Consider the following 25,369-nt stretch of genomic DNA (forward strand, 5'->3'; position numbering starts at 1 on the left):
ATTTAAGGCAAAATACTTGCTTCATAAATTGTTGGATGATAACTAAAAAGGAGATAAAAAAAATAAAATTTTTGTTCTTGTGTTTTAACTTACATTAAGAAGTCAGTATGCATTACAATCAGCAGTGCCAGCATTACTAATATATGCTTTACCAAAAAGAATTACTAATATATGGCCCGACCCTTGGACCACCGATTTCCCAGGTTTTCATTACTTGAAAGACCAAACAGATGTTTAATGATTTCAATTTTTTTTTTTTCTTTTAAATCTGATTTATTTACCCCATTCAGAGGAATCAGATTGTATCCCAAAATTCAAAATCAGATCCCAATGCTATTATCTGAAATGTTGAAAGGGTTAAAATGGGTATCTGGTCTTCAATTATCTCTAATTCCAAGATACTTTGATTTGTCTGCTATGATTGTTAAATTGGTGGGATTATTGATACAGAACTGGAAGTGCCTGTTCAGGATTTATGTTCTCATAATTGGTGCTTCACTTAACCCACCTAACAATTAGTTTGATTGCGCATTTGGTATTCTGTACCTAGAGCAATTTATTGTCATGGGTTTAGAGTAATGTTTCGCAGAGCAAAGACGAGGCAGAAGCCAGAAGCTTGCTACAGGTACCAAAGCAGCATATCAAGTGGGGTGTCAAGGAAGTATGGACGAGTACTCGGTCCCTAAGCTAATTCCAAAAACAGAGATGGTGTGGCCAAGGGATTGTCCTCTATTCTATTGGATATTTCTTTTGTGATATTGTGAGCAGAACAAAGGTAGCAAGATGGTTTAAGGAGTTGGACAATACTCTTGTTTTCTTAGTATTAACTTAATTATCTTAACCTGCTCCTGCCACGACATTTGCATATTTAGACATTGTAACCGTACTATCAAGAGGATTGGCTACCAAAGGTATCTATCCAGCAGTAGATCCTTTAGATTCAACATCAACTATGCTCCAACCTTGGATCGTTGATGAGGAAGAGTGAAATAGAACATGAAACCGTAAGCTCCCAAGCAGTGTAAGGCGACCAGGGCTCTGACAGCATACCTATTGAAGAATGAACCAACGACTCATAGGCAATGGCTTGGTTAAGAGAACCAACTGGAGCCGTAGCAAGTCTCACTGCTTATGGACCCTAACCTGGGTCATCTATCCATGACCGGGATGAAACTTGGATGAAACTAAGTGGAGGTCTGAACCCTGATGTTGAAGAATCAGCTGATGAGTTGTAGTTAGAGGTGAAATGCCACTTGAACCCAGCTTCATCAAAAAAAAAAAAAAAATCTAACAAAAACAACTGGCTGGACTTTCCTGTGTTAAAAAATTTCAGCATAATCAGTCTAACGTGCACTTGAATATATATAACAGTAGCCTCCTTCGGTTCAGGCCATACTGCACTTCTCTAAATCAAGTGAAATGAAAAACAGAAGAATTTAAAATGTTCAGTGAATGGATAACACAGAACAAAGAGACTGGGTCCCTGGTACATCAATCCATAAAAACAAATTGACAATTCATAATTTCAAATTGAATGCAAGCGAATTGAGACAGTAATCAGTTCAAGTTGTACCTCATCAATTCAAATTAAGCAACAAGAGAAATAAACAGGTTTGAATTTCGATTTTTTTTTTTACCCCAGAGAGGACAACACTGCTCAAAGGAACCTCTTGAGTTCCTAGTTCATGGGTTTATCAAAACCAGACCTCTCAAAGAGATCCCCATCTAACAGAGTTCACTTTCGTGCTATGCTCCAGACCAGTTCTTTCATTCAAATAATCTTACCAAGATATAGAATCAAAAAGGCAAGATGGAAGACAAACTTCTGCTAAAGTACCAGTCTCAATAGTGATCCCGGTCCCAGTCCCGATCTCGTCCATATTCTCTGACTCGGTAATGATCATAATCTCTACCCCTACCACGGTCTTTACCTCTATCTTTGTCACGGTCCCTCTCCCTCTCTCTGCTTCGACTCCGGCACCTATCCTTCTCATGGGTGTAACTATCACGGTCCCGACTCCTTCTAATCTCCCTGTCATCATGGTCTCTGCCCGTGTCTTTACTTTTGTCTTTCTCAGCCATGCCTGCCATGTTCACAGCATGAATTTAAACACATATTTCACAACCAACAAAGAGAAAAGGAACCACAAGAAGCATTTTCATAATAATATGCAATATTAAGGTTTTAGGTTTTTTTAGATGCAAAATTCCAAAGCAAATAAAACAAAAATATAAAGAAAAACACACTATAGGTTTTTCGAAAATTTGGAAGAACCTAAAGGCATACGATGCCAGAGCATCCTCCAAGGAGCTTCTGCCACCTCATAAATAGGGTGTCGACCGATTTCCCAATCAAGACCTCAGGGGTACCATACAGCTAAAATCTTATAGTCTAATGTATAAACGCAACCCTAAAACGATGCAAAAAAGTAATGGAAAAACCAAGAACAAACAATGCACACAGATTTACGAGGTTCAGCAAGATTACCTACGACCTCGATGAGATGAGATCCTGCTTCACTATCGAGAAAAATAGGGTTACAGGTTGTCCTCACACCTCTCGGATTGCATTACAAAGAAAGATGGTCTCACTACAAAATATACAGACACCCTATATGGGAAATTTACAAAATTACCCATAATGCCTCAGAAAAGTAGGATTACAAAGCTCGACCCACTTTTTCCACAGATGGAATTAAAGACATCCTATCCCCAACATCTAACTGGCATTATTATGTTATTTCGAGTTTTTCCTAATTGTTTTTACCGATTGTTAGAAGTTTTTGGCATGTGTTTTAGTCATGGGCCTCCAGTTGTGCGTTGGGCTTCTAACAAAGGCATGTCTTTAGGGTAGTTAATGATAGGGAAGTACATTAAAGTAATAATTTTGAGACACTAAGTTCAGATGTCCAATCATAAATAAAGGAACATTGATAAAAATATTACACCAAATTATGGCAAAGTGGATGATGTAGAGAGGTGGTTTTAGAGAGTTGTATCATCAAATACTTCCCACTCAAAACTCTAAGGAAATTTTTATAAGACGATACGAGGCAACAACGATGTGTGGAGCATGTTGGGTGGCAAAGCAGCAACAACTCAGCCTTATCCCAACTAAATGGGGTTGGCTACATGGATCCTTGCCCTCCAATCAGCTCTATTCAAGGTCATACTGGATACAAGGCCTAAAGTATGCATGTCTTTCCTCACCACTTCTCAAATGGTCATTTTTTCTCCTGGCTCTTTTAGCTTCCATAAATCTAAATCAAATCGCTCCTCCATACTGGAGCATTTAAGGCCTCTGTTGAACATGGCCATGCCACCTCAAAGACTTTCTCATAACTTATCATGTATCGAACTTGCTTCAAAATCAGCTATAATATGATCATCCCTTACTTTATCCTTCCTAGTTTTGCCACATCCATCTCAACATCCTCATCATCACTACACTGAGTTTATCTATATGATGTTTCTTAACTTCCCAACATTCCACACCATACATCATAGCCGATCCTATGACTGTCCTATAAAAATTTTCTTTAAGTTTTAAAGAAATATGTCGATCACACAACATTTCAAACACACCTCTCCACTTCATCCATCTTATTTTTAATTTCATGTGAACATCATCCTCTTTATCACTTTCTTTATATATGATTGAGCCCAAATACCTACAATAATCACTTTAACGAAATCTCCGTCTAATCAATTTTCACTACCTCATTATCCATCCTAGTGATCGTAAGTGCATAAAAAAGGACTCTAAGGAGACTCTAGAGGTCCTAATCTCACTTCCAAACCATGAATCAAAAGAAAAAAAATGGGATTTGAACCCATTCCTGGCTGAAGTTTCTAACTGTTCTTCATCGATACAGCCTTGCAGCTGCAAACTCCAACATAAGCTCTTCTGGTTGAAGTCCTCAAACCTCAATCTAACATTTCACACGGTGTAGCATCTGTTGGTACCCCTTCAACTCTTTAGTTCCAAAGCTAGAAGCAGAGCAGGGCTGCTGGTCGACTCTCAAACCTGCTCTGATACCAAGTTCCAGTTTTCCTCTATCATGAGAGTGAATCAGTGGAGAGAGAGAGAGAGAGTAAGAATTGAGAGAATGTGTTAGAGATAGTGATCTCTCTCCAATAAGAATTCATTACGAGCAAAGAAAGAAGGAACATACAAGACCTAAGGCCAAAGAAAGAAAAGAAAAGCCAAAAGGCTAGCAAGCCCCACTAGTCAAGGGAGAGGGGAGGAGAAGAGAAGGGGGGAGACCCAGGACACAACAATGCATGTTCCTTGGGGTGTCTCTAATAAGGGGAGAGAGGATCATTTTAAGCTTAGAACTAACATCGAAGACGATAGCATTCAAAATCCTACCAAAGAAATGGGAGTTGGAAGTCCATTTATAAGGGTTTTGTTCCATACAAATGAGGTTGATGTGGCGCAAAAGACGAGCTTTCTGGCAGTATCGCAGATGGAAGATCTGGCAAAAGTCATATCAACCCAAATCCATTCTCTGGCAAGGGGAAGCGGACATCATTAGGCCAATATTGACTAAGAACTCTTTTCTTAACAGAGGACAAGAAAAGGCAATTGAAGAAAAAATGGTCTGGGTCTTCGAAACCATTCCAGCAAAGACAATAGGCAGGGGGAACCTAGATATGGTGGGAGAGAAGGAAGAATTGGGTAGGGAGGTAGTTGAAGAGAGCACTCCAAACGGTGAAGTGGTTCCGGGGAATGTGACCCATAAACCAAACAACCTTGCTCAAGGAATAAGGGGATGGAGTGAGCGGACGATATTCCACACAGAAGAGGAACAAAAGATAACCGAGGGGGAGGGGGAGGGCGAGGGGGGCCAGATGACTCTGTCGCCCTTGCCACGAAGCCCAAAAGGGATTGGGGGAAGGGAGGACCAGATTTAAGTAAAAGTACATAAATGCCCATACAATTAAGAGTATACGCCCCATGAGACCACTATACATGAAATTCCCTTCATACCCTCTAAGGGTAGCTTTGATACAAGTCCTTTGAGGTGCCATGGACAATTGGAGTGAGCGGCTTTGATTGATCGGCAACAGAGGAGTTAAAAAACAAAGGACAATCCTAAAATAACTTAAGGGGAACATATATAGGTACACTAAGTATCTAAAGCTTACCTTTTAAGTAACTAGAGAACTTTAAAAAATAACCAAAGTAAACTAATTAAAAATACCTAGGTAAAAAATACCCTTACTTAGTATTACTAATCACAGAACTACCCTATCTAAATTATGGAAAAATTATCCATAAAATAAAATTACAATATCATCCCTATTAAAAAAGTAGTTGTAAAGGCATCACCTAGGCATCCTGGCCTTTTTTTTTTTGGCACCTTTGTCACTTAGTTGCCTTGTTGGTGTTGACTTAGTTTTTTAACCCCCGCAAAACGCCTCAATTCGCCTAGGCACCGTGACAAAAATATTGAGCAACCCAAGCCATGAGGCTCCTGCTACTACAGCGTCCAGGAGGGGCAAATGTACGCAGCCTTACCCCCTGCTTAGCAAGAGAGGCCGTTTCCAAGTTTTGAACCTATGACCAACAAGTTGCAATAGTGCAACTTAACAGTTGCACCATGACAACTATGATTAAAGAGGAAAAAAAACAAACCCCAAGTTAAAAAAGTGATAACAATCCCAAAGTCCAAAATAAGTATACTCCTCGTTGCCCAACTCCCCATCATTCTCCCCGGAAAACTAGTCCACAAGTTTTGAAATGGGGAAGGACCTTCAATACACGACCAGCAGCAATGGTCATCTTAATCAATCTAGTAAAGCCAACAATCAATGCGCAATCCACAAAATCAGCAACATTTATACCATTTTTTATGAAAACATGATGTGGAAGCACAAATTCAGTTGGTTCAAATGCTAGATAGTCAACCAATTTGTGCTACTCTTTGGCTAGAATTTCATCTTGAAACTTTAAAGCTTCATCATCTTCAGCATCTACAATGCCACTTTTTCTTCCACTGCTCTTTGGCATCGAACTGCTCTTCAACTATTGGAGCATCTTGATGCTCTTCAATAATGGAATCAGAAGCACTATGACAAGCACCAAATTTTTCTACAATTTCCTATTACCTGTTAGCATATTTTTCTTCAATCTCATTTTTCTGCCTTTGACAGCACTACTCGTGCTCGGTGAACTTATGTTGTAAATCTACCACCAGATTGTAGATGTCCCCATGTACATTCATTGCGATTAATGGAAGGTAACCAGGCTTGAGTTCTAGATTGGCTCTGATACCAAATCTGATGCAGGATCAAGTGGAGGAAGAAGAAAAAGAAAAAGGATGACAATCCTGAGTAATCACACTCGGACTCTAGGCAATCACACCCGGAATTCTAGGGAATCACACCTAATGGAAGCATTTAGACCACTATGGGAGAAATCTCCATAGGTAAACTTTATAAAACTTAATTATCTTCCTCTCCAAAATGATCTACAATCCTTTATATAGACATGGACTTCCACAAGCCTTGGTTGCATATACCCCAAGGAACTAGTTACTTGTACAGTAAGTTATTTTTGCTACAGGAAACTAGCTACTTTTATAATAAGTAACTTAACTTACCTTTTAAGGAGCTAGAAAACCTTTAATATGGTTGCATTACACATGATCTCATACGGAAGCCTAAGTTTAGAAGGCCCATGGGGGGGGAGGTGACAGTCCAATGGACTGAGATCAAGTTTTGGGTAGTCATATTATGTTATAGGTTGGGCCTTTTATTTTCTCAGGTTTCTTTGCAATGGGCCTAATTTATAAGGCCATAATGAAAATTTAAATGGTTAATAAAACAGCAATAAGAGGCCTTTGATAGGTTGGGCCTTCTATTTTCTCCGTTTTCTTAGTAGCAGGCCTAATTATAAGGATAGAAAGTCAGGTGAAGTTAGTAGACAGAATTAGTAATATATTTCATAGCTTTTAAGAGTAATGCATTGAGTTTATTAACTTAAATCAATATAAGATAGTGATAAGAGCCCTTCTACAAGTCAATTTAAAATTTTAAGAGGTTATATAAATATATATCTATCACTTGGAGATGATTTGATAATAGCAATGAAATTTTGTTCAAGAGCTTTTGAGCAATTAAGCTCTACAAACTTGGGTAAAGGCTGTTCTTCTGACCAACAGCTTTTTCTTCTCTTCTTTCTTCTTTTCATTCTGAATTCTACAGAAAACCAGATTCTAGCTCTTCTCTTCTACTATTCCTCTTCTCCTTGTTTTTACTTGTCATAATCTGCGGTAGCCATGTTCTAGATCAATTTTCAGAGGCTTTCTTCTCCAATATCTCTCTAGTTGCTGGTTTCTTTTCAAATTTCATATCCCAGTTTCAAATCTTGTTCCCTCTGAAATTCTGGTTGACTCTTATAGAAAACTGGCCAATATCGTTGCTCTAGTTCTGCAATTAGTTTTCCTTAGCACTAGGACTTGCTCCATAATTCCATATTCTGTTGTCAGAATTTCTTTACAGGTCTGTTCTTCTATTAGAATACACCACTCACCCTGAGTTCTAACCTATTCTGATCTATCTAAATAAAGAGAAATCAAGGGATTATAGCTTTTTTTTTAATACCTTTAGATACATATTATGACTTACTTCTATTGTAAAATAATTTTATAACTAATATTAACAGACCTAAATCAAAGATAAACATGATTACACATAATAGTAGTTTGTTAATTTACATTTATAAACAAGAACATTCTGAAATAGGGACACTTAGGGTATACTCATGGACCTTAGTCTAGAAGTCCTCTGTTCAAATAAGACTGTGGAACCCTAGGCCTGTATAGTCTTGGTACTCCAACTCCCATGCTTTTGTTGAAAAAAATTTATTTTACTAGACGAGAGAAAGAGAGACAATAGAAGTCAAATAAGGATGTAAATGGATAGTCAAAAATCCATATACAGTTTGTGTTCATATCCATTTAGGGGTATCATTTCCAGATACATTCGGAAGCTATATTACCACCGATCCGATTATAAAAATATGATTAAATTATAGTTTTACAAATAATATTTTATAATAGTAAAATACCCTTGTTAGTTCACAACATATTACATTCAAGAAGACATCTATGTAATTTCAAATAGGACCCCTCAACATATCCCTAGTGGGTAAAGGCTTCAGTCCATCAACATCAACCCTAGTCAGTTTTCATCTTCTCCTGCTCTCCTCCGCTCAAAGCAAACATCTAAGGATGCAAATGGATGGTCAAAAATCCATATTCAATTCATGTTCGTATACATTATAGGGGAATCCATATTCGAAAATTTGGTATCCAAAAACTATCTGAATCTGTTCGAAAGCTAATCGGATACGAAAGCGGATAGTGCTACATCTGATTCATACTCTATCAGTTTACATCTCCTCAGTCAAAGGTGGGAGCTTCTTGTATAAGGAGAAGCAGACAAAGGGTCACAAACCAGCTAAGCCCCCAGTGCTCTTCTTTCTCTTTCTTCTTCTTCCTCCATCTTCTTCTTCTATTCCTACTCCTGTGCCTCCTCCGGCAATGCTCTCTCTACTACAGTTTCTAAATTCACAAATAGGGGGGAAAAAGCGAGAGGTTGTGCAACCCAGAAAATCAATCCCGTCCCTGTGGCCGAATCCATGTTCACATGAATGGACACAATTCAGCAGGGGTGTTGCCAAATCTGGGTAACACCAGTTGAACATAAAGCCAGATACAAAGGATCCAGGATTGTGTCCGTCCAAAATAAACTTATTCCAGACCTCCAGAGCCATGTTATTCTGATCATCCAGAAAGACAGGATAGATAATTATGACCTTATTCAGTCAACAATTTTTTGAACTACTAGATAAACATCGCTGGTGCAACGGACACCACCAAGTCCAAAAATCCTTCTTACCCAAGTGAAGGAATTAAAGATGAATGTACAAAATATTTAAAGCTGTGTAATCTGCTTTAAAAGAGCCACCTCCACAATGACAGAAGTGCAATAAAAAATGTTTCTTAGTTCGTAAGGGGATAATGACAATACCTAGTTCTTCAAATTCCCATCCTGCACGTCCAGCACCTGGAAGTACCTGTCGTACTTCAGCTTGCTGTGCCTTGGCACGGAATTTCTTCTTGAGATTGCCAAATTCATCATACAACTCCCCATCATCCTGAAATTGGAGAAAGCAAGATTTTTTGAAACAAGCATAAACTTCAAATCCTAACAAATACTGATGATAAAGAGGTCCTACTTCAGCTTCCCGCCTCCGTCGTTTAGTTTCCTCTATTATTTCTTCATCAAGTTCTTTGTAACCTCCAGCCCGTCCTCCCCTGCAGGAAAATAAGAAAAGCCAAAGGTTCAACCATCCATGCCTTAACTGGTGCATGACACTTTAGGGCTCAGGCCGGGGGGTTCAGATTGCCCACTGCTGATCCCAATCCAATCCCCGGTCAACCCAGCCCCATTTCAGCAGGATCAACCCAAACTTGTGCATAACAGCAATCTCCAGATCTGATACAACCGGGTTCTGAGGGGGATTGACAAATAAACTTGGATTTGTCAGAGCAGATACAATCCCAATCCCTAAAAGCCCCACCCAAAAAAAATATAAAAAGAGTAGTCCGATTCGTAGTAGTTAGTAGGTGAATGGAGTTGAAGACTTTTGAGCAAGGTCTGCTGCCCAACGATTCAACAATCATAGACTTTGCCAGTGTAGCAAAAGTATAATTTTTCCCAAATGGTAAACTCCACAATGCATAGCCCATATATTTTTTTTCTTGAATTGTGGGGTGGTCAAAGAGGATGGTGAACCAAATCTCTGTCCACGAAGGACAAAATTCACCAAACAAGAAGAAAATAAGTTACGGTTTTTGCTTCCATTGAACTCAGTTTAGACAAGCTAGTAACAAAACAAGATTCTACTTTATTATTCTTTTCTACATCTTCCTCGGGTTGAAAAAATTATCCAGACAAAACACCCCCAAAAATTGGTTAGCTTTAGAATTAATATTTGTGGGAAAAGAGAAAAAATAATGTACCCCATGGCAAAGCAATAAGGAAAGAGAGAAAAGACTGTACCCACGAAAAACAATAAAACAAAGCCAAAAAAGCTACTTGGCATAACCTGCTAAAGGAGGTGAGCACAGGATAATTCGAAAATCTGGCTAATTTGAAAGAAAGCTTGAAATCTGCTAGGGGGGAGTGAGTTTTCCTTTGGGGGTGGGGGGTAGTGGGGGAAGAAAGAAGACAGGCAACACTAATGTTGGAAAGAATGGTGACAAAGATAACAAAAACAATATTATAAAAAAGCACGAATACAATAGCTGCTGACATGTTTATAGGGATAACAGGAAAGGAAAAAACTTTTGCTGTGTTTTGTTGAGTAAAATTATTTTTTTTAAGTTGTTACGGATTCTCAAACAAGTCCAAAGGCCAAACAAAGAGCACAGTAAACAGGCTAATAAATCATCATAGTGTTCACTCATAAACAAAACATTTAACTTTCAAACTAAAATAATAGCAACAATTTACTACCTCACCCCGCCCTCATTCTGACCAGGCTTATTGGTGTTACAAACATTGCATTTGTTGCGTTTTGCCCAGTTGATATTGCCACACCTGAAATAAAATCTCAAAAACATTAGAAAAGACCAAAGCAAGTTACACTAAAACTACCCTTGTTGTCAGTCAACAGTATGCAAAACCTGCTCTGAATAAGATTCAGTGGCAGAACTGTCTCTTATAACTAACAAATGAAAATATTTCAGACAATAATTGATTCATGAAAAACTGCATTCACAACAACTATGTAAGACAATCAATGTAGAATAACATCATTCACAATCAAAATAGAATAACATCATTCACAATCAAAGTAGAACATCATTCACCCAATGTAGTTTATTCAGTAAATCAGACTGCCTATTATCTCATTTCCTGTGGTCTTTAGGGAGTAGGGACTTTGTCATAGGCTTTTTCTAGGTCAATTAAAACCATAGAAGATTCTTCTTGCAAGCTCTAAATCTTTCCATGAGCCTCTTGAGTAAGTAAATTACTTCTATCGTAGATCTACCTAGCATAAAACCAAATTGGTTATCCAAGATAGTAGTTTCTTTTCTCAAGTGAGTTTCAGTAACCTTTTCCCACAATTTCATAACATGACTCATTAGTTTTATGCCTCTATGGTTATTACAACTCTAAATGTCATCTTTATTTTTGTGGAAAGGAACTATATTGCTTCTCCTCCAATCATCTAGCATTATCCTTGTGCTCATAATCTTGTTAAAAAGATCATTTAACTAGGATACCCCACATAATCATAAGCTCTTCCACACTTCTATTGGGACCTAATCTGGGCATGGTGTCTTGCCTACTTTAATCTTTCTTAAGGCTCCCTCAATTTCAACCACTCCAACCTTTCATATATATATCTATAGCGTGTGGTGTCTTGATGAGTAATGCAATCTTCCGGGCCATTCCTACTTGAACGTCACCATTTAGTCATGGTTTTAAGTATCAGTGCATATCGTGCCGTATTGGCTGATACGTATCGAAATCGGTAGGCATAGGCACGATATCTACCGATACGTTACAAGGAATTTTGGGCCATCTTTTATGTATCGGCGTATCGGTAGTACCGTATCGGTACCGATACGTACGATACTCTGCGATACGAACTTTTGAAAATATGAAAATTTCCGTGAGTATTGGTACGTATCAACTGTATCGTACAGTATCGAACCGATACGGTACGATACAGCTACTTAAGTGTGAATGTGCCTTTTGTTGTTTGAAACAAACACTTCAAACTCTCACCAACAGTTTTCTATATTTCTCTTCTTTCTTCCCCTTTGATTCACACACATTTTTGGAGACTCAAATGGTAGATTGAAAGAAACATTGTGGAAGTGAATGGTTCAAAGAAGGAGAAAAACATAGTCCAAGAAGAACCTTGAACTTGAAAGTTGAAAATTTTGAATAGTAAGTTATTGAATCTTTACTCACTTTTTTCAACTTTAACCTTAGATTTTCAAGTTTTTTTACAAATCTAAGGTTCATCATACTTAGAATCACATTTCGTGCATCATTATTACATGAAATCATTGGATTTATAAGGATTTACACATTTTTTTCAAGAGAAAATGAGGGTTTCAATTTTTTTCAAATTTCTTAGATCTACTCATGCTCAATGGTTAAAAATGTTTAGATTTTTTATATGTTATGTAAAAACAAGTGTTCTACAACTTCCATGGAAATTTTTGATTTTTCTCAAAAAATATATTTTCTTATTTTTTTTTATTCCGAAATTAATTTTTAAAAAAATCCCAAAAAAAAAATTTTTTAGTTCATTCAACTCTTAAAAATAATGTCATAACTTATAATTACTAAATACATGATTTCAAATGAAACCCACATTTTTTCCCCAAAAAAGTGAGGGTTTCAAATTTTTTTTATTTCTTAGATTTACTCAAATATATTGGTCCACACTTTGCTGATTTTTTATATGTTCTTTAAAAACATTTAATCTACAACTTCTATAAAAAAATTTAATTTTTCTAAATAGTTTGTATTTTTTATTTTTTTTATTTCGAAAATTAATTAAAAAATAAGAAAAATACAATTTTTTTTATAAAATTCAGTTCATTTTAGTTTTAAAATATATATATAATTTACTTGGCCAATGACCATGATGTAAAATTAGATGCACAATTTTTTTCCAAAAAAAGTGTGCATTTCAAGTTTATGTAAATTTGAAAAAATACAAAAAAATCTTTTTTTTTTTCTTTGGATACATCTCATTTTAGTTTCTAAAAAAATGCTATTATGTACTAAATACTAAATCAATAAATATGCATATTAAGATTCATTATGTATCTTTGTAGGAAGATGGCGCCTAAAGAACGGACTAAGGATATTGGATGGGCTACAGCCGAGAATGTACAAGGCAATAGGTTGTGTACAAAATGCAATTACTGTGATACTATCCACCTAGGTGGTGGAATTACCAGACATAAACAACATTTCGCTGGAGGATTTTCTAATGTTGCCAAATATAACAAGTGCCCAGATGAAATAAGCAAAGCAATGAGGAAGCACTTAAGGGGAAGTAGAGATAAAGCAAAGAAAGTTGTAGAAGAAGATGATAGATTGGTTGAGAATCTAAGGGATCATGAGGATTATGAAGGATCTGATATGGAGGCAGAGGATGAAGATCAACAGCTTGCACAAGCGATGCATATTTCAAGGCAGGAAGCAAAAGAAAAACAATGGATAGCAGAACAGCTGAGAATAAGTCAATCTGTAGGACCTAGGCATGGTGGCCCGATGATTTATGAACAAGGTTCTGGCTCTAGAAGTCGTCCAAGTGTAGATATTGGAGGCACTGTGAAGGGCATGTTTGACAAATTTGCCTCAAGTGGTAAAGGTAAGGGAAAAAGGAGCCCAGAAATTAAAGATATGAGAGATGCACCATATAAACATCATGATGAAGGGCAACAAAGGATTGAAGAGGCTTTCCAACCAAAGACATTGAGTAAGAAAATTGGGAAAGCAATCTCTAGGTGGTTCCTCAGTTCTATGATTGCACTTCACAAAGCTAAAGATCTAGACATGTGGGAAAAATGTGAAGCCACCCACACCCCATGAAATTGCAGGGCCATACTTAGATACTATTGTGAAAGAGGTGGATGAATACATTGAAGAGTTTAAATACAAGTGGCCTGAATATGGAGTGACCATCATGTGTGATGGGTGGAGTGGACCGACGAGGATGTCCATCATCAATTTTCTGATATATTGTGATGGGAAAACAATATTCCATAAGTCTTTCAATCCATCCTCAGATATCAAGGACTCAATGTATTTGTTTAAATTAATGGATGAAGTTGTTCAGGAAGTTGGGCCAGATTATGTTGTCCAGGTTGTGACTGATAATGCCTCCAATTTCAAAAAGGTTGGTACTTTACTTATGCTGAAGTATCCCACCTTATACTAGACACCTTGTGCAGTCCATTGTATTGATTTGATGTTCAAGGACATTGGTGAAATGAACAAAGTACAGACATTGGTTTATGATGCCAAGATGATCACCAATTTCATCTACAATCACAGCTGGGTGTTGACATTGATGAGAAAGTACACAAAAGGTGACTTGGTGAGGCCCGCAGCAACAAGGTTTGCATTGTACTTGATAGTATTCAAAAACGGAAGGACGGGATAGTTAAGTCATTCACCTCTAATGAGTGGTTCAGTAGTAGATATGCAACCACTGAAATTGGAAAAACTATTCAAGATCTAATCACATCAACAAAGTTTTGGGAAAGGATATACCAATTTACTAAGATTATACAACCACTATTTGTGATACTTAAAGTAGTTGATGGTGATAAGGCACAGACGATGGGAAATATAGTGCATTGTATGGAAGTTGTCAAACAAAAGATAGAAGAGGAGAACCCAAAGTCATTTAAGGCATTTTTGAAGATTATAAATCGTTGACGGGAAAATAATTTGGTTCAAGACCTTCATCGGGCAGGTATTTTTTCAATTAAATTTATAAGTTACTTTATTAGTAATTTAATATATTTAATCGTTAACAATAAGTGATATGTAACAATGTCAATGTGCAGCCTATTATTTGAATCCGGATCTGCACTACAAGAACAATTTAAGGTTTAGGAAAGATTTAATGGAATCTTTGAAGGATGTTATCAACAAGTTAGCTCCTAATATTGATTCGGCCAAAGATGCAGTTGAAGAGGTTAGTAGTCTACTAAACTTACATATTGAATCATTGATTAATATTTAATACATTAAGTGGCATATTAATATGTTAATACATGTATAGGTGAAGTACTTCCGAGAGGCCACTCAAAGGTTTGCTGATCATTTAGCTATCCATGCTAGAGGAACACAACGCCCTGGTAATTTAGGCTTAATCAGCTATCCTTGTATTTCAAATTTATTTCAAACTCCTAATGTTGCAATTATCTTTGTATAGCTGATTGGTGGATGAACTATGGATGGAGCGCTCCAAGCTTGAGGCCAATCGCAATGAAAATATTATCATGCACGGCATCCTCAAGTGGTTGCAAACGTAACTGGAGTACGTTCGGATTGATACACATCAAACCTTGGAATCGTCTGAGTTATGAGAAGCTGGAGAAGCTAGTGTATGTGCACTACAACATGAAATTGAAGATGAAATATTTAGAATTAGAGAAATTAGGGGATGATATTGATGTCAACCCAATTGACATCACCCACATACTCGACGAGGAAGATCCAGTTAGGGGATGGATTGAGGAGACTGAAAATGTTTTAGTGTTAGACAAATTATCTGAAGATCAACGAGAAACCACACCTGATCCCATTATAGATGACCTCATTAGAGATATAAATGAAGATTTTAAAAATATTGTTGATGATGAAACCCAAGCACCATCAGCTATAGAAGAGGATGATGATAGCTCCAATGATGGCGATATTAGGAGGACGAGATCAGGTGCTACACATAGCGTACTCAACCAGATAGTGATGATGATGATCAAGACAAGGATGGTGCTACTGCTGATGATGATGATGATTATGATGATGATGACGATGGTGGTGGTGGTGGTGGTGGTGGTGGTGGCAGTGGTGGTGGCAGTGGTGGTGATGGTGGTAGTGGTGGTGGCCAAACTTATGTACCACCACATTTCACAGAGGAGGCTGCATTTACACATGCAACCCAAGATAGTCATCATGGTGCTCGCACACAACCAAAGTCTTATAGTCGGCGGGGTAGGCGATCCCACAATCCGAGTGCTACTGATGCATTGATGAGTAGCATGGAGTCAATGTGCATTAGTTCAGATCTTGCTGGTTCCTCATCCGGACATGGACACCATGTATCTTCAGATGCATCTTCAGCCTATGGATATGGGACTTATGCAGGACAATCATTTGCCAATCCAGAGCAGTACAGAAGTTCAGATCATGCTGGTTCCTCACTCGAACACAGACACGGACACCATGTATCTTCAGGTGCTTCTTCAGGCTATGGATATGGGACTTATGCAGGACCAACATTGGCCACTCCTGAGCAGTACAAAAGATTCTACAATGAATGGGAGACCCACTACCATAAATATTTCGACTGGGGTAAATATTGTGCCTGTATTCGACAAGTGCAGAATATCATCGTAGTTGCTCCTATTGAAGGTCCTAGCCAAGGATTTGAACCACCACGACACTCTTCAGGGCACTCATCACAATGGCAATGGCAATGGCAATGAGGAAAGAAAAAACTGTAAGAAACTCAAACCTCATCATTTTGAACATTTTCAACTCAATATATTTGTCTATCAATACGATACCCTCTACTTAAGTATTTATGCATTCTACATGTTATATATAGTTTTTTTTAACTGTTTTTTAATGTAAAAGTGTATAAAAATGTGTTCCCTATCCATTTATGTGTGTATCTTTAGCGTATCTTAGCGTATCTCCGATACGATACGATACGATACCCTCCGATACGTATACCGACCGATACGACGACCGATACCGATACTTTAATCCTTGCATTTAGTAGGCTACAAGAATGCCCTCCTCATCTCTTCATTATGTCCTCCTCTTTTACTAGCACTGTGCCATTATCACTTTTTAATGTAGACTAGGATTGAGGTCTAACCAAGTCTTAATCTGTAGGAACTTTTAAACCAAAGAACAACCAATAATGATCCACAGATAGGCAACAATCAACAGATCAGAAAATAAAGAAGAATTAATTCTCAGAAATCAGAATTCAATCCAAGCTGTCCCTCTGAGACTTCAGATTATGAACCAGAAACAGAGCTAATTCAGGTGCAGAAATAGGTTCTTAACAGGGTATAACCTGGTTAACATTCACAGAGGCAGAAAAGCAACAATATCCCTATCGGTTCTGATCTTCCCACTATAGTCCGAAAAACTAGAGATTTTAATTATCTCTCAAACGACTGATCAAAACAGCCCCTCTTTCAGGTCGAGTGTTCCCTTGATGGTAAGGAAGGATTGATCCAAAATCCAGCCACAACTGAGGGCTGTAAGAACTTCAGGGAACAGAGATCGATTTCTCAACAGATGGTAATTCTGGGCAGAATTTGAATCAGAAAAATACCTGGGGTGCTCAACAGCAGTAGCACTTTGTAAATAAACTTGAATACGTTAGAAGAGACGAGAGAAATAGCTTGAATGAACCTCTTGGACTTCACGCCACAAAGAGTCTTTGGATCATACACCAATTCCATCAGCCTTGATCAAACACAAGACAAATCTCCATGGAGAAGACAATAGCCGCAGCTATTAATTTGTTTATCAAAATCATCTAAGCTTTAGGAGCCTCCTTTTATTTATTTATAATGTTGATGGGGGGAGGGAATTACAAAATAGAAGGTTTCTCAAAAAGAAAACCACATATTCTCCTAATACAATAGTTACTAAAAACTGAAATTAGAAACTAGTTGAAAAAGGAAACTAACTACTAATTACTTGACTCAATTAATAACTTGACTCCTAAGAAAACAAATATAACTCAAATCAAACCCAACTAAAAAGGAAACTAACTAGTAATCCCGTACTCAGCCTTACACCCCCCCTTTTAGACCCATAAAAGTAGTCTATTACACTCAAAACACATGGGATCAAACGCCCAACATGTATGGAACCCAACCCTAGACTTATTCCTAATAAAACAAGCCTATTTTGATAATTAATCTGCTTCACTTTTAACACACCTCACATGATCAAAATCTCTATTCTTCTTTCTCTCAACAATTTCATGATAGCTTTTTCCCCTTCCCTTGTGTTCAGATTATTATAGAGGTCATCATATAAAACCTACAAATAAAAGAAAAATATAAATGCCCCTTTGGACCACATTTCTGGCCCTTATATTTCAACATGTTACAATTATAATGTCACTTCTCTGCAGACTATGATGGCTTCTTTGCAGGCTTCCATTGATAGGTTGACAACTTCTGAGAAAGGAAAGAGTCCCATGCTATCTGAGGACTCTTCCAACTCCATCCCACAAGGGTTACCACATGTAAACCCCCACCCATTGCCACATGTTCCCCTTCCACCACCACCACCACCACCACCATTACCACCATATGGGGCTGGACGATATGATAACGGAGTAGACAAGGCAGTGAGATTGGACGTCCTTGATTTTTATGGTGACCACAACCCAGATCAGTACCTTAACTAGGTTCACAATTTGGAGATTTTTTTCAGAAGGTACAACTTGACAGAGGCTAGAAAGTTAATGTTTGCATAGAGAAAATTGAAAGGCATAGCTCGTGTATGGTGGATGAAACACCAACAGCAAAATCAAACTCGAGGTTTTGGGCAAGTTACTACTTGGGCTGAAATGCGAGGTGCAACGGACAGAAGATTCCAACTGACTGATTACAAGCAACGGGTACACCTCAAATTTATGCAGTTGAGGCAAGACAACATATCGATTGAGGAGTATGTGGCTAGATTCTACTATTTAGCCACTCGATCTGACTTTCAGTGGGACGAGGAAGTCTTAGTGGCACAGTTCCGCAATGGTTTGCATCCACAAATTAGTGCTGCACTGGCCTCTAGTAGATTGTCTACCATGGAGGATGCAGTTCAGTGGCCTACCAGGTTGAGGAAAGTCTGAAGAGACCCTACACTCGGAGGACTTTTTCCGACACACTCTAGAGGAGATACCTCACGTCCACAACAATCTTCTCCTCAAGAGAAATTGACTTCCGTTTATTAACCATAGGCTAATGGTTCTTCAACAACACCTACATGACCGGCACGTCCATATTCCCCTCGTCGTGGATCAGACAGACCATACTCCCCACCTCGGTGTGGTTATGATAGGAACTCAGTATTTCTAAAGGAGGCTATTTAATGTTTCACATGCAAAGGGTACAGGCATTGAGCTAATCAATATCCTAACCGGTTGTTAGCGTATAGCCTATGTACCAGAAGAGCAACCAAACATAGGAACGGTGAATCTGGAAGTTGAGTGTGAACGTGAGCCTAGTGAAATCAATGATGGTGATGGTGATGGTGATGGTGATAGTGATGGCGAGCGTCAACTGTTCTATGTGATCCTTCCTCTCTTGACTACAAAAGATTCCCGAGGAGAAATAGTATCTTTCAGACCAGGGTGCGATGCAATGATAGTTTGTGTAATATGGTGATTGACCCCGACCGTTGCACCAACGTCATTGCTAAAGATGTTCGCAAGTTGGGTCTAGAAACAGAGCCTCATCCGAATCCCTACAAGGTTGGCTAGGTAAACAACACTAATCTGAAAATTAATGAAAGGTGTTTCCTCATGTATTCCATTAGTGGACTAATTTATCAGGTGTAGTGTAAGGTTCTCCCTCTGAAAGTTTGTCACATTCTTCTAGGGCGCCCATGGTTGTTCGACAAGAAAGCCAAGCACTGTGGATATGAGAATACATACTCCTTTCAGCATGATGGACTTGAAATGAAGTTTCTTCCGGCAAAGGATCTTCCCCCTCTGAAACTCAAGAAGACAGCTGGTAATTTTCTCCTCAAGCGCACCGACTCTAACGGCATTCTTGGACCTCATCCAAACTCGACGGAGTCGAGTTCTTTTCAGAGGAAGCAAGTTGATGCAGATGCCGTGGCCGTGCCTTGGCTGGACCGGACTGGCCTACTATGGAGGCCTAAGCCAAGACACAACCAACCCAAACCAATATTCTAGTCTAGTCAAGGTTGGTAGTTGATAATTAGGGAAGCAAATTAGTATATTTGATTTTATTTGCTTTAGACGCACATAGGATTTCCTTTGCAATTAGTTTCTATTTTAGATTAGTTCTATCTTTTAATTGCTTTCCAATTTTATGTAAGGAATTCTTCTTTAAATTGCTGTAAAACGATTATGGAGATCAGTTTTGAATGGAAGAATTGAATGACTGAGTTAATGGTTGAAACCACGGCTGCTGTGATGCTTGCATATCCCTTTCCCCCACTTTGATCTTCTTCCTTTTCTTTTTCATATTCCTCTGTTCTTCTCCTTCTTAACATTCTCTCTCCTGCTGGTCGAGCCCCTGTTTCTGGGCGACAGTTGCAGCACCAAACAGGGATTGAACTCCCTCACCTTTGATCTGCTGAAGCTGAAACTTTGTGCGAAGGTTGCCCTTCCCTAAGAGATCCAAACCCTGGTTCCAGAAATAACTCTCATCAAAGGATAGTTATTCAGTTGCAGGTCTGAACAGAACCTCACCGTAGAGCTCAGTTTCAGACCTCTGGAACTTCTGGGTTGCTGGTTGTCTAAGGAGACTGTGTGATGGTTCTAGTAGGGCTGTGAGTTGCGATCCATCCTCCCAAATTTCAGACCGATTGGAGCTCTTACCAGGGAGTTCTTCCTCCTTGAACCCAATAGACTCTGCCTGGTTTCTGGATCTGACGCAAGGTTGAAGAAGCATCATGAGTACTATTTAATTGTCTTTAATGCTGATTTCCTGTTATGCCCTTCTCCTTGTCTCTAATTCTCTCATGTCCCAAATTCATATTATGTTTCCTAGTTTATCCCCATCAAATAACTATTAATTCTCTTTAGGTCCCATCTCCAAGTAGCTTATTAGTAATCTGATTATTTACAACTCTGCTACTCTCTTATAACTTCAGTTTATTTACAATACTGCCACTGCATCTTGGTTATTGAGTACTCCCATTTGGGTGGGCCATTAAGAGAACCGAACAGGGTTTTTTTTAAATCCCGGTTCTGCATTAAGTACGGTATGCAATAGTTAGAAGTTAGAACCCTGGTCACCAATAAACCCCATTTATAAACTATCACAAACTTGTCTACATCTGTTCTGCTATCATTCTGGTTCCTTACAAATTCTAGCCAATGTCACCAAATCTTAATGACAAATCAAGAATGTTTTTTCTTTCATCTGCTCCTGTGTCTTTAAGTGAAATATTACCTATTACGCATTGTGATAAAGTTGGACACGACAAAATCCACACCCACATGATTAGACAAGTATTATTTGTTGCTTTTCATGACATCATTCACCCAATGCATGTATGTAGACAACAAAATTAAAAGTATCACAATATTAGTGTCCAACAAGAAAATATTGAGACCCACTATAGAAAAACACATAGAAGGAAAGATAGAAATAAGAGAAGAAAAAAATACATATATCACAAAAATCAGATATGAGAGGATTCGTTTGCAGTAAAACATCAATGCCACAATTTTCTAGGCACCCAAGCAGGGCAGGGATAAATTCTTGAACATAAGCTTAAATAGTCTTACATTGGACAGGGCCAATCATTCGGACCAAAAAGTCCTGTAGGACCAGTAACAGCGCGACCACGACCCCCAGAGTCATTTCCACCACGGCCTCTACCTCGACCACCAACACCAGTGCCTGACGCACCAATAGGTCGAGCACTTCCACAACGGTTACATACACCGCGGAATGCAAAGTTTACATTGGAACAACTGCTAGCATAAAATAGAGCATAAGAATTCATTGTCACACTCTTTTAAGTAACATAAAATACACGAAATAGTAAAAGCATACAAAGTGCAAGAAAGAGCTGCTCACCAATGTCACATCACAGACCTTGTATTTGGACACGCCCAGTCTCCCTCTTGTTGCCATGCTTTCCCTGAAGTATCACCCCGACCTCTACCTCTTCCTCCACTCCCATTCAAATCCCTAGCACCTTCCTCCTGTCCACCATAATCGCCACTTGTATGTTCCCCATGATTCCCTGAGTCATATATGTGATCATCTTTGGTCTTTGACTCTGCTATGAAAACTCCAATTGTACTACCATGGAACTCCTTGTTATTGAACCACTCCACAGCAGCCAATGCTGCATGTGGATCCTCATAAGTAACTGTTGCATCTCCTTTTGGTTCATTTGTCACTTTGTCTCGATAAAACCATATCTTTGGTCGACCAGTTCTTTTGTCTTTCTGATGGAGAAATGCATTTTAAATTGAAAAAGAAAACACACTTAGCTTCCAACCAAGATGTCTTCCAGAGAATAGGGTAGCACAATAACAGAGAGTAGATTCAATTGATACCTGTGAAGACTTCCTACCTTTAGCAGCCCTATGGTGCCAAAATACTCAGCCAGCATAGTTTCATCAGTTCCATTAGGCAAGTTACAAACATAGACAGAACCATTTGATGGAACAACACTTCCTGAATAGCTTGTCATGTCAATTACTATGGACCATCCACATGAAATCTCAGCAAATATAGCCAGCACAAGTTCTGGGAAAGGAAAAAACAATTGTGATAATTATGTCAGGAGATAAGTGTGTCACCGTATATAGTTTTTAAGATTTAGACCGTGACGAAGAACCATAACACTAAAAAAATCCAAACTACCACAACTCATTAGAAGATATTTAAAGTTCAATATCCCAAATTATAAACATCAAGCTCAGTTACTGGGTTGATAAGTGCAAATACTGCTAATGCGAATGAGAATAAAAGAAAATTAAATTAATAAACAAATTGACGAAATATAAGAGTCAGAGGAAACTGTCGTATATTCCTAACATTTAACTTCACCAGAATCAAAACCAAGAAATCCATTTCAAATAATGTAGTCACATGTGTATAATACTTGAAAGTAAGGCTGAATGAATCCCTTATTGTCGTTTTCATATATATATATATATATATATATGAGAAAATATGTTTCATAAACAGCTAAAAAACTGAAATTACTATCAACAACAACAAAAATCAGTGCAACCCATAAGGAATGCAGCTTGATAGCCAAATCACAAGACAACTTTGAAAAGGTACTCTAGATCTAAACCATAGAAAGTAACACTTCTACGTCCATTATACTTTGCCCAGCCGCTAGCCTCTTCATGGATAAAAGAGTAGTTAGCCTAATCTCCTTCAGAAGAAAGAAATAAAAGGCGAATAAACCAATTATTAAGGAGAAATATCCTCCAAGAAGAAAAGCCCTCCCCAATTTCCAGCTCCCCAAGCAATATGACAGTCCTCCACAGAGAAAAGCCCCATTCTTTTCCAGACTACCAAGTAGTACAACGGTTTCACAATTAAAGGTACACAGTTTGGATCTCAATTTTGTAGAAATTTCCAAAGGCTAATCAAGAAGGGGGGATATCCATTAACAACAGAGGGGAATTCACCACAACACAATTCGAAAGGAAAATCTCTTTTTTATTAGAAAACTCACTGCAACTGGATTCCCTTCAAAGTCACACATGGCTAGTCAATAAACCCAACAGGTAGTAATCTATGCACGTGAACAATTTCACAAATTACCCAATGCTTGTTAACGTTGCAGACTTCGAACTGTAAAGCATTCACAATCGGCCTATGTAATTAAGTACAACAAATCAATAAATGATGTTCTCGACGTCATCAATTCTAGGTTCTAGTTTGGAAAGCTCAATTTCAATCAATTCCACTCTCCTTTGATTTACCAAATCATCCTATCTTCAAGCGATTAAAGTTAGTGACCAAAGCTGGTGCAAATTATATCAGATTAGTAGTCTCCATCTGCTCCAATCAAACAGGGAAAAAATCAGGGTTTCTGATTTTAAAACTGCATCTCAGACCTAAAACACCAATTCCACAAGAACCCTAGGTTTTAATAACAACTGAGATAGCAAAAGGTTAAAGGCGAATCCAGCCACAACATTTCATATATCATCCGATCATATTTTTTCCGGTTTCAGATCCAATTAGTGGTGTAAAAAAATCTCGTAAATGAAAGAAAAATGTATACAAAAAACGGGAAAAAAAAAAAAAAGGGGAAATACAAAAGAAAATTGTCGCATGAAAAAGGGAAAATGTAAGGCAGAGAAGATTGAAATCACCTGAATAAGAATCTGAGCAGAAACAGAGACGGAATCAGAAGAGACGCTGTGAGATCGAAGTGAATCTGGAATCCTCGAAGTAGAGAGGTGAGACTTTGAAATTGTGAAGCGGAACTAGTGCGCCATATGTATACACTTTATAGAGGACCAAGCCAAGGGCTACCATTTTGAATTTATTATTAGAAAACAAAATCAGCAAAACTCAGATTGGGATTGCTGCTGGTCGTGTGGCCTGCACCAGCGTAGGGGCACCACACCACAACGAGGCAGCTTCTTTGTTTGTCCCTATGAATGCCAAGAAAAGAAAAATAAAATAAAATAAAATAAAATTTAAGAAGAGGTATAGAAACATAAATTAGTCATTGTATCATCATAATTTTTATGTTATAATATTTTTTTCTTTTCTTTTTTGATTAACATCCAAACATAGCTTAAAAGATTACCTACCTAGTATTAGGTTAGTACAAGTGTATAACTTAGTGATAAAAGTTTGGCCCTGACAAACCGAACTCGCCCTGAGCCTAAACAAGACTTGGGCCAAGTTTTTTGACCATGAGGATAGATTAGGGTTGAAAAAACCCCAACCGTAGGTCAGGGTTGGGTCGGGCTCAGGTTGAGGCCTCAACCCGGCCCAACCCGACCCAACCCAATCCAATATGAAATTTAACCTTGGATTTAATATTCGAATTTAGGACTCCTATTGGTATTTTGTTTTTTTTTTATAATTTTTTATTGCATAAGATCTGAATGGAAAAAACATGTCAATGAAAGTTAATCCAACCATTGTAGAAGCCAAAGTCAACCCAACACAGCCTAGCCCAACCCAACCTTACCCTGACAGGGTCAATTAGGGCTGGGCTGGGTTGGGTTAATATGAACCCAGCAAGGTTGGGCCTGAACATGAACCCGACAGGATTGAGTTGGACCTGAGTTGAATTTTGAGGACCTAAAGTTGGATTAAAGTTTTAAAAAACTCAGTCCAAGCAGACCTGTTTCACCCCTACTACAACCCCTGTGAATATCAAGCAAGAGTTTAAAATATTGCTTCCAATGGAAGTGAATAAAAAGCAACCCTTAGATGATAATCATCATATTTTCGTGTTGTGTTCCTTCGCTTTTTAAATTTGGCAATTTTCTGGCTTATCCTTTGTCTAGATAATAATACAATATCTATTTTAGAGTGGTTTTCTTCTTTGTTGGAGCTGAATTCTAGGCCGAGATCCCTCGTTTGAATTTGTTCCTTTTCAGCCACTACCATTTGGTATATTTGGGTCACTTTAAATGTTGCTCTATATAATAACAATGTTGAATCCTCTGCCAAAAGTAGGGGTGTCAAAGCCTATTTCAAATTGATAAAATTGATCGAAAAAAAAAAAAAATCGGACCACATCGATCCTTATTCGATTGGCTTTCGACTGAGGTATGATGGGCCAGCTAAAAACCGAATCAAACTGAGCATACCAAACCAAAATCGAACCAAATGAAAATGATATT

The 25,369-nt window shown here is 38.1% G+C and overlaps 1 protein-coding gene across 1 annotated transcript; it reads right to left on the reverse strand.

Moving 5' to 3' along the window:
- Positions 1-1,499: 1,499 nt before the first annotated feature.
- LOC122067509 (transcription initiation factor TFIID subunit 15-like) lies at positions 1,500-24,031 on the reverse strand. The gene is made up of 8 exons (XM_042631353.1): positions 23,876-24,031; positions 22,108-22,283; positions 21,621-21,979; positions 21,308-21,496; positions 10,534-10,617; positions 9,251-9,329; positions 9,043-9,169; positions 1,500-2,084 (listed from the first exon to the last, which is right to left on the reverse strand). The coding sequence occupies exons 2-8, from the start codon at positions 22,225-22,227 to the stop codon at positions 1,843-1,845; spliced, it is 1,200 nt and encodes a 399-aa protein (XP_042487287.1). The 5' UTR covers positions 22,228-22,283; positions 23,876-24,031; the 3' UTR covers positions 1,500-1,842.
- Positions 24,032-25,369: the final 1,338 nt, after the last annotated feature.

The sequence above is a fragment of the Macadamia integrifolia genome, unplaced genomic scaffold, assembly GCF_013358625.1.
Source record: "Macadamia integrifolia cultivar HAES 741 unplaced genomic scaffold, SCU_Mint_v3 scaffold2948, whole genome shotgun sequence".
NCBI classification, from domain to species: domain Eukaryota; kingdom Viridiplantae; phylum Streptophyta; class Magnoliopsida; order Proteales; family Proteaceae; genus Macadamia; species Macadamia integrifolia.